Source organism: Cydia strobilella, chromosome 12 (genome assembly GCF_947568885.1).
Source record: "Cydia strobilella chromosome 12, ilCydStro3.1, whole genome shotgun sequence".
NCBI classification, from domain to species: domain Eukaryota; kingdom Metazoa; phylum Arthropoda; class Insecta; order Lepidoptera; family Tortricidae; genus Cydia; species Cydia strobilella.
Window position 1 is genome coordinate 9112884 of NC_086052.1, and position 10574 is coordinate 9123457.

At 36.3% G+C, this 10574-nt stretch overlaps 1 protein-coding gene across 1 annotated transcript; it reads right to left on the reverse strand.

Annotated features, from left to right (window-relative positions):
• Positions 1 to 12: 12 nt before the first annotated feature.
• Positions 13 to 9638, reverse strand: LOC134746090 (RNA-binding protein with serine-rich domain 1-A-like). Its single transcript, XM_063680335.1, has 8 exons — positions 9486 to 9638; positions 9309 to 9416; positions 8688 to 8816; positions 7459 to 7602; positions 3684 to 3925; positions 1896 to 2013; positions 945 to 1049; positions 13 to 137 (listed from the first exon to the last, which is right to left on the reverse strand). Coding segments are annotated over exons 1-8 (891 nt in total). The 5' UTR covers positions 9488 to 9638; the 3' UTR covers positions 13 to 94.
• Positions 9639 to 10574: the final 936 nt, after the last annotated feature.

Sequence of the window (10574 nt, forward strand, 5' to 3'; positions counted from 1 at the left end):
ACCCACTTAATGTTTTTACACTATTATTTAATTGCCCAACATTCTTACAATATGAAATCTTAAAGAAATTATTAATACGCCAAGAGAATGTATCTTAAACAGTTCTTAAGACTGTAATAGATGTGGGAGCTTGGGATCTGGGGAAAATTAAAAAAAAAAAAGATTAGTATTACATTTTATTAAGGTCAAATGTCTCTGATTATACAAATAATAAAAATTGGTACTGAAATACATTAAACACTTCACCAATACTCAGTTCATTTGGAGCTTCACTGATCACTCACTGTTTCAGTTTCCATTTTGCAAGCTTTTATAATGAGAAATTTGCAAGTTAATTATAACCATTGCGTTCATGACACTATACTTACCTTTCTGTAGAATCTACAGAACCAGTTTATTCTAAAAGAAAGGGAATCGGATTCATACTTACCTCATGCGAAGGCTCTGGAATGTGTCATGGTGAGCTGGAGTTAATTTTGGTATACTTTTCTCCAAATGCTTGTAATTTCATCAGTTTGATGTCTTCGAAGCAAACATTAACTTTAGAACAAGTCATTAAAGCCCGGATAAAAATGTACCAAACCTCCAATACCAACTATGTAGTTAATCGTGTAATAGGCTAGTTTCCTAGTAAGTAAACATCAACAATGTTTAATATAATCTAAACTATGTCATCGTATTATGCAATAATCGAACCTTCAAAGTTCTTTTGTTAGTTTAAAAGTTCAAATATAGTCCAGTCAATTTAAAGTTCACGATTGGCATGAAACATCCTCACCTACAAGGAAACTAGTCTAGTGGTGTTACGAGCACCGGTGTGTGTGTGTGTGTGTGTGTGTGTGTGTGTGTGTGTGTGTGTGTGTGTGTGTGTGTGTGTGTGTGTGTGTGTGTGTGTGTGTGTGTGTGTGTGTAACGGCAACTATCGGGAGGAGGAGGAGGAGGACCTGGAGCGGCGGCGGCGCGGCGCGGGGCGCGACGGCGGGGAGCGCGAGCGCGAGCGCCGGCGCCGCGGCGGCGAGCGGCGTCGCGGGGGGCTGCGGCGGCGGTACCTGCACACAAACCAAACCCACAGATTACATTACACATTACTATATCGAGTATCATTTCAATCCCGAACCGCCTAGTTCGACTGATGGCGCGGTAATAAAAAACGCCACAGACGCCTACATAGTTGTTACTAAATGTGTCTGCTAAACAATTTGAGTGAATTTCAAAAAAGTGTACTTTCCACAATCATGAACCTCCTCATGAAATGTCTTCAACATTAAAATATCTGTAAAAAACAAATATAAACACTTACATATAGTGTCACTCAAATGCTTACAGTAATTTTGCACTTTTACAGTAAAACATTGGTTTAAGTCAGGGTTTCTTAGGTCCGTAGTAGTAGTCCACGTAGGGTCCAGGGACCCCTTAGAGGTCCGTAGCATGTTTATCAGGGGTCCGTAGCAGGTCAGTTTTTTTAGACGGTTTTAACATGTATTATAGATAACAATCTTGTGTTGAAAATTAGGGGTCAGATTTCGTTCTTTTGTGTTACACACCTTTTTTACGCGTTTGAAGGAAGAATATGAACGCATATATAGTTGTTTCTTAAAAACTTTAGGATAGCAGTTAAAACTGATAAGCTAATTGTTCTTTACTACTGTTTTCACATAAATATGAACGTTTTTGGTCAGTATGTATTGTAATTTCCCTTTGTGTAATTTTCTTAATTTTTGTGTCACATTTTTGTGAATACTCCAGTGTTACGTACACTTTTTTTGAAATGCACTCATTTGTCGATTGGTCGATAACGTTTGTCATTCCTTATTTGTACTTTCTTTTATTGAGTAATTTTGATTAGATGTGCAGTTGTCTCTTTGAGTAAGTAAAATATAATGAAATGTAGTTACCTCGGCGGCGAGTGTCGGCGGAGCGGCGCGTGGCGCGGCGGCGGGCGCGGCGACGGGCGGCGCGGCCGCGACGGCACCAGCACCGGCGCCGCCGTGATCTCCTGCCCGTCGATCTGCCCTGAAACCACAATTACACTTATTACACTTATTTATTTATTTTCTCAAACATGCTATGTAATATTGATATTACGTTCTTTATATTAGGCTGGGAAGTATCACAACTCCGGCGCGGCTAGACGAGGGGCCTGTAATGAAATTTCATACAAAGTTGCAGGCCTAGGCCGGGAAGTGGCTCTTTTTTAATTTCCATTTCACATATATTTGTGACACAGCATCATGGCATTCAGCCAAAAAAAAACTATAACCAATATTTGCTTATGGTTCGGAATGACATTCTGCCAATACCCCTTAAAAAAACAATAAACGATAATTAATATATTTTGCAGTTTTATTTGTATCGAATTTACAAAAAATATATAAATAAAACATTATTAACAAATTCCAATAATATTGAATTGCAAATTTACCTACAAATATAGATTTAAAATATAGTTGGTCAAACCAGTTTGTCAGTAAATAAGAACAAAAAAACTATACTCATCCTTTTCTTTTGGGTGCTAGTACCAGTGTAAGACAAAGATAGTATGATTATCTCTGTCTATGTTTGAAATGAGACAGTCCTTTGACAAACTATATTTCATTTAAATATTAGCGGTAAAAATGTCTACTCAAACACGCGTTGGTGTTTTTTTAATCGTTTTGGAGGTAAAGTTGAACATTTTTCATTGTGTATCTGTAATTCTATTTTATTGGATTTATTGTGCGTTGTTTATTGTGTTATTTAATATGAGTTCCGACGAAAATATTAAATGAATACCTGTTAATTATACTCCATGTTTAAGGCAACGATGTATGTAAAGCATAATATCAACATAAAAAACGATGTAATCTTAGTTATGTGGCTAAAACTACAGTCAGAAGGATGCAAGGCGAAAAATCAAAGATACATAAATATACCTTTGAACATTTGTGTAATAAATAGATTAACTACATGTGTACAATATACGACACGTGTGATAAAGATAGGTACAGGTGGTAGTTATATTTTGTGCCTAGTTTACTTTTAGTTTCTTTAGAATTAAAACTTTGATTTCGTGGAGATTTCTTTATTTATTTCATTGCATGTTTGAGAAAAGCACTATACATACATCGGCGTGAAAAGGGGTTGTCGGCCTCATAACTATCCGGCCTCACTACGTTCGGCCGTATATATGCATTCGGCCGGCAACCCCTTACTTCCCGGCCTCTGTAGTAATGTACTATTATTTAAGAAACAAACTGTCGTTTACAAATATTTATTATAATTAACGAACAAAACGCGACCATTTCCGACCATGTTTGAGAAAAGCACTATGTACCTCGGTGGAAATGCGCTTAAAGGACTCGCATCCAGGCCATAAATGATAAAAAAAAAAAAAAAAAAAACTGGTAACCGGCATTTTCTGTCTCGGACCTTTTGCAGTTACGTTCGTGGTCACAAGCAGACTGGCGAGGAATTGTATCAACACCTTGCTGCGCGGGTTTTGCGAACTACCCGCTGTTGATTATTAACTTGTACGCTAGGGTTTGCCTACACACAACATTATGACATCCGATGGTATGTGATGGGATGTTTTTCCCCCTTACAGCTAAGTCCCGTATTAAGTCCCGTTTTAGTTTAAAATGAGTGAAAATCGTGTTAGTTTAAATCAATATAACTTCATACACCACAAATAAACCATGTTTTACCTCCATCCATATGTTTCATTGCGTTTTCTGCTTCGTCGGCATTCGTGAACTCCACGTAGGCGTATCCGCGACTGTTGTGCGGATGCAGGCGATCCATCGGGAACTCTATAGTTTTTACAGTGCCGTATGTCGAGAATATCTCTTGAAGATGGTCTTTGGTGACATTCAGAGTCAACCGCCCGATGTGGATGCGTGTGGGTCGCGGCGGCGGCGAACGCTCTCTCTTTTTTCTTGCTGGAGATCTAAAAAAAAGATGAGTCAACTCTATACTTACTATACAATACATAACTTTTCAGGCAGGACATTTGTGACTGAACTAAGATAAATGGCCAAATTTAACGTTGTCATCGTAATCTTCCTCGCGTTGTTCCGGATTTTTGCCACGGCTCATGGGAGCCTGGGTCGTAAGAACTATTATTTTTTTATTTTCTTTATATAGAAACAATATTATATTTTTTCTATATAAAGAAAATAAAAAAATATTAATAAGTTGTTACAATATAGGTTAATAGACTTATAGACCTACAGTTTCCTAAAAAATAGTATGAAAACCATGTGACTTATATAAATACTAAATTAAACTAGAAATAGAAATTCCCAAGTTGTCAAAACAATGTTACAAAAATACTCTTTCATTTTAACAAGAATGGAAAAAAAAACAAAAATGGAAAAATTGAAAAAAAAAAAACAGAAAAGTGCAATTAAAGTTAATTTTCTAATTAAAGCCTGTTAAAGCCTATTAATACACTTATTATATAATCTGTAGCCTGGGGTCTACTTGTCAACTAATTCCAAAAATGGAAAGAAGAAATAGTTTTTACGAAAGCGACTAACCTTCCAAATCAGAGAAGAAACTAGGCCTTATTGGTACTAATGCGGTTTCTTCACAATGTTTACCATCACGAAATGCGACTGGTAAATATCAAATAATATATCGTACATAAGTTTCGAAAAAACTCATTGGTACAAGCCTTATAGGTGTTTCATAAGCAAATTAAAAGAGTGTGTCGCTAATATACTTAAAAAAAAAAAGAGTGTGCAGTGTTATCTTTAAAAGTTAGAGTTATCTTTAAGAATGCGCGCATTATGATGCTTTGTACCAAAGGGAAGCTTATCAATCTGCACTGCAAGGTAGTTTTATTCTGTATGTTTCAGTCTTACTTTTTGTGTTTATATATAATAAAGTCCGTTACAATTTCAACAGATTGACACTGACATTATTCTTCTTATCATTAGTTGGCCTTAATTTTAATGTTAGCCTTGAAGATTAGAGCATTTAGAGCTGAAGATTTAGTGAAGACAAAACTCATAACACAAACTAGGATAAAGTTTTTTTTTTAATAAACTGCAATTTACATTTCTACGTTTCGTACCTGCAATGAGGATATAATAAGATAGAGCGGTGCTGTCATAGTAAATTTTGTAACCACTGTAAATTCACTGCCATCTATCGACATACTTTGAAACTAAAAATTAAGATTTATAAAAATACGTTAAAATGTATTTAAATATGAATAAATGATTTTTTTATTTGCATTAATTATTTTTATATGATTTTGACCCATTTTCTTTCACTGATATGCGTTAAAATTATAAATAACAAACGAAACAGTCAACGCCCTCTATACGAGTGTAGGCCAAAACTAGTGGCGCCCATGGTATAGTATCTCTGAAGAGGAGTAATGTAATGCTGATAATAATGCCATCTCTGGGTTATGCTGGACATATATTCCTCAGCCGTGGTGCCCTGCTGAGCTAAAAAGCGGTATCTCAATTGAAGATTGCATGCAAATAAGTACCTTAAATTTGAATCATAACGTTCCATTTCCAGTTCATTCGTTTTTGAGATACCGCCTTTAGCATAAGGAGGGCTGAGTGTGGCTAGATATCATTCTTGTGTGTAGATAGTAGAAAACAAAATATACCAAAACAAATATTTAAGCAGGTAACTTAATCGTATTTAATTAAATCTAGAAGAATATATTTTAATAAAAAATGTTTTGATAGTGTTACTAACCTTACGTTGCAAATGAACTAGGAAACAAAATAAATTTGAAACGTAAAAGTAGTTTTTTTAATATGTAGTGCAAACACCGTACAATGACAGACTGACGTATTTAGACGAATAAAAAAACCAAATGACGTTTGGTTTGACGGGAAATTTTGAAATTATTTCTAAGTTGTTTTTTAATATAAATTCCGTTTAAACATATTTTTGGTCAGATTTATGTTAAGATATTAACAAACAGCGTTTCTTTATATCACAACCAACCTTGTAAGTTGTGTTGAGTTGTGCTCTTACTCATTCAACCAATACGCAGGCAAGATGAAAAGCAATGCCGGCCGGGCCGCGCCGAATCTGTGTACCTTCTTGTATGTACATCGGTATAAGGGCAAGGTAAGTAAATTTTCGAGTTTATAATATATATATACCTCCTGAACATTTATTTATTATTTCATCTTTATCAAAAGCTTTGATAGAGGCTTCGGGTAAAGCATATTTATAAAATGTTGGCGATGGAACCTGGAACATTGTAACATTTCAAATAACAGCCGTTGAACTAGCACCATTCTTAGTGCCCGTAAGGCCCGTCATACACGTTGCTCTGATTATCATAATTAAGATACTATTTTCCGTGCCTAGGTCTTAATCTGATAAATCAACTACAACCTGCCAAAATTAGAAAGACATACATCTACTGATAAAATCCAACCACAATACGTTACCTTTGTCGACATTTTACATGAATAATATCCCGATTCACTGATTTCTTGTTACCTAACATTAAATGTGACAATAGCACACCCTTAAAATGCATGCTCAACACTTGTCCTGTTTCGCTGTAAAATAACCTTTTTATACTTTTGATAACATCTTAACTGTTAATATATTTTCAGGTATTAAAAAGCTTTCAGAATAAAGTTGCGACACGGCAGGTATCGTGCTTTTCTTCGATAAGTTTTTCGATGTTGTCAATGGCAATTTCAGTGAACCTAAAAAAGGAAAATCTACCTAATCTAATGCGCTGTAACACCCAGATCACCGCACCACAAATTGTGGATAAAAAGCTTGAATGTTCTCAAAACTATGAAATATGCGACAAAAATGGATCTAAATTAAATCAAAAAAAGTTGGATCAAACTATTGAAGCTTTCCAAGTTATTTTGGGATCAAGAAGAAGAAATGAATTAGGTTGCCTCTAATTATTGTTTAAAACATAGTCAGGAAATAAATTGTTACATACTTGCTGTTAAGTTATTTTCACGGAAGTGCGCTTAAAGCGTCGCTGTATTTGCATGTGTCTTAGTTACTTGGAATGGAACGTATGTAAATAAGTAGGTACTTATAAATAATATATTGTACTTGATTCAACATAAGTTTTCATTTATTTATTCTGAAAAACTGATTTATGTAGTTTTCTAAGCAAATGGAAATTGGTACGACAAAGATTACTACATAAATCAGTTTCCAATATTAAAGTTGTTACATGTAGGTAAAGAACCCATAAGTACGTGTGTGTGTGTGTGTGTGTGTGTACATGTGTGCGTGTTTACTGCATATACAGTCTCATTAGTTGAGAGCAGGACCGCTAGGGGCAGCACTAGTAGAGACGTGAACGTGAAATGTCCGAGAGTTTCTTATCTATTACAGTAATAACATATACTAATCTATGGTGGCGCCATCTGATCGAGAGTCAAATTTTCGTGATTTTCGAGGCACGTTTTTTCCTTAGACTGTATCCATCTATTACGGAGTTATATCTATCTTTGGTACCTGTCATGCTTGTCCTTGCTTTTAGCCTTGTCATTAGATGATGGAGCTGAGATCTTCTTTTTGTCTCCAAGTGGTGATCTGTCCCGAAGCTTCTCCCGGTCTGGCTCTCGACGATCCTTCACTGGACTCTTCTGTGGTGATGTCCTAATAATAATAAAGCATTGAATTTTAAGACCATAGTTTTGCAGAAAATGACCTAATTAATTTTATTTTAAAAGTTTCTTATAGCTTAATTTAGAGAATGTGGTTGTTTCTGCATTGATAAAAAAATTGAATTGGTCACCTTATGCATAACTAGGCTTGTGTAGTAGGTACATGTACTAAAATAAAAAAGACACTATTCCCTCCACTGTACTAGATCGAACTATTCCCTAATGATTCTGCTCTTAGTATACTACTACACGCGAACGAAACAGAATGGGAGCGATTTTCTGTGATATTTTGGTGGTAGTGTATACATTGTTAGTCTCTAATTGTACTTGTAAATAAATATTGTAAATATTGCATGCCTTCTGTCTGGTCTGGTAGAACATAAGACACGCTTCTTTTTAATGTTTATCAACTTATGTAATACTATGTTCTTGCAATAAATTATTGATTGATTGATTGATTGATTGAGGACCGAGGAGTGACAATGACAGCAAAGCGATCCAAGTGATCAGACCGAACTAAAACTAAACGTTGACTCTCTCTGTGTACTACTGTACTAAAAGACTGTACTAGTTGGGAGTGATCTTTTCACTGAACGAGCATGCACAACTCTATGCATAACTAATGGCCAAATATGAGTTTAATTCTAGCTAAGACTGAATGTATCATAAATGAATTATGGTTAAGTTACACAAATCCTGGTCTAAGTTTGCATGATTGGTTAGTGTCATTGTCAACCTGACCATCCGCTATTGGTCAGCGCAAATCGTTGGAGCGCATAGTTCTCAGCTTGATACTAAAACACTTAGAAAGCAGAGGCGCGCACCATATCAGCGCGAGTCGTTTTCAGATACGAGATACCAAAACCGTGCGAGCAGCGGTCAATGCTGACCCCTACGCGGCGCCAATACGTGGAACCTACAGCCGCGTATGCTTCAGTGCTGACCCCGTCAGCACTCACCTGTCAACATTATTCTAAAACGCTCCCAGGACTTCATACATATTGACCTGTTGGCGCTGACGGTCAGTGTGATATTAAAACCAGCCAAAAGAGTATATTTTTCTTTGATAAAACCTACTTCTTCTTGGCCCTGGAGCGGTCATTGCTACTGCTGCTGGATGAGCTGGACGAGGAAGATCTCGAGGAGCTGCCGGAGCTGCTTGAGGAGGACCGTGACGATGACCTTGATGAACTGCTCTCTGATGAACTGGGAATAACAATAGATATTTACAAAAATGTTTTAGGGATGTGGTTTGTTCCTAATACAGCTACTAATATGATTTGTTCGTGGGCACTAAATTAAAATCATAATTATTTATTTATGGTATTGCAACCATACAGTTTGTATACCTGTTATGAGAAGCTTTATTTTCTTTGTTTAACATGAATGGGATTGTCACAAGTCAGATTTTTGTGTTAATGTATTTATTTTTATATTATACTATACAAAAAGGACAGCCCAAAGGCAGCATATTATATAAAACCTGACACAATTACTGACCGGCGGTACACGGCTTTTTTTATGTGGCTTATCCTCGTAAATTTAACCGTACCTACTAGGAAGGCCTCTTACTGTACATTTTACTAGGAGCAGCAGTTTCCGTACATAACCTAAAATTAATTGTTACATTCTGGTAGATTCAGATGAATGACGATTCGTTGACGCAATTAATGTAACTTAGTGTCCAAAAATATCTACCTGCCGCTACTATCGCTGCTACTGGATCCTGAATCGTTCTTTTTCTTCTTATCCTTTGGTTTTTTCTTGTCTTTATCAGACGTTGCTGATGGCGATTTATTGCGAGCCCTTAAACAAGAAACTCAATTTAATTAACCATACACAATTAATATTTACATTTGATAGAAAAATACTTACATATTATACTCAAGTCACACAAAATATATCAAATTTACAACGCGTCCTATCAATTCAATTCGGCCGGCATCCAATCGAATCCAGAATCCACTCCACCATCTTTTTTTATTTTATTTTTATGTTGCCAACCGACATAAATGTAAAGGGCTCTTTCCACACTAATGCGCGAATCACGGCCCGAAGCCGCGAACGTAAGTGTGGCGTCGATTTCGCAGATTGTTCACGCCTTCGCGCCTAGTTCCCCGTTTTTTGTCGGTTTATTAGCTCTCCACACTACACACTATTTTGACTCATATGTGGCAAGATAAATAATCATTATATTATATAAAGCGGCTATATTTTACGGTTTTACAACAAACCAAAATGGAAAAATAGCTAAATCACGTATGATGCCATAGATAACTAGCAGTTCAACTCGATCAGCTGATGCTTTTCCGCCATCTTGGCGCGAACCAAACTGCAAAAAAAACCGTGAAATTTGCGAGTGTGGAGTCAAACGTCAGCGTCGCGACATGTTCTCTCCGCGAAGTCGCGCCGCGATTTACGCACATAGTCTGGAGGAACCTTAAAGGTCTCTACAAACTTTTGCGATAATAATCGGCCCAACAGAAAGAGACGGAGCGATAGTTAGAATGAGATAATGGATCTTAGCCATAGACCTAGCATTACATATACGCGTGCGCCCGTGAGGGGCAGAACCTCCTAGTGAGTACGCTCCAGTGTAGTGAGTCCAGACTACGCGGCGCGAACCCGCGAACGCGAGTGTGGACGACCCTTATCATTTTACAAAAATTAAGGGATTATTAATTTTTGTAAAATGATAAGGACATTCGAAGGGATTCTACAAAAATTAAGGGATTTTTTTTTACTTATGTCAAACCAAATTGTCAGTAAATAAGAACAAAAAAAGCTATTTTGAGGATATAATAAGATAGAGCGGTACTGTCATTGGTCATAGTAAATTTTGTAACCACTGTAAATTCACTGCCATCTATCGACATACTTTAAAAATAAAAATGAAGATTTATAAAAATACGTTATAATGTATTTAGATATAGATAAATGATTTTTTTTTTTTTGCATTAATTA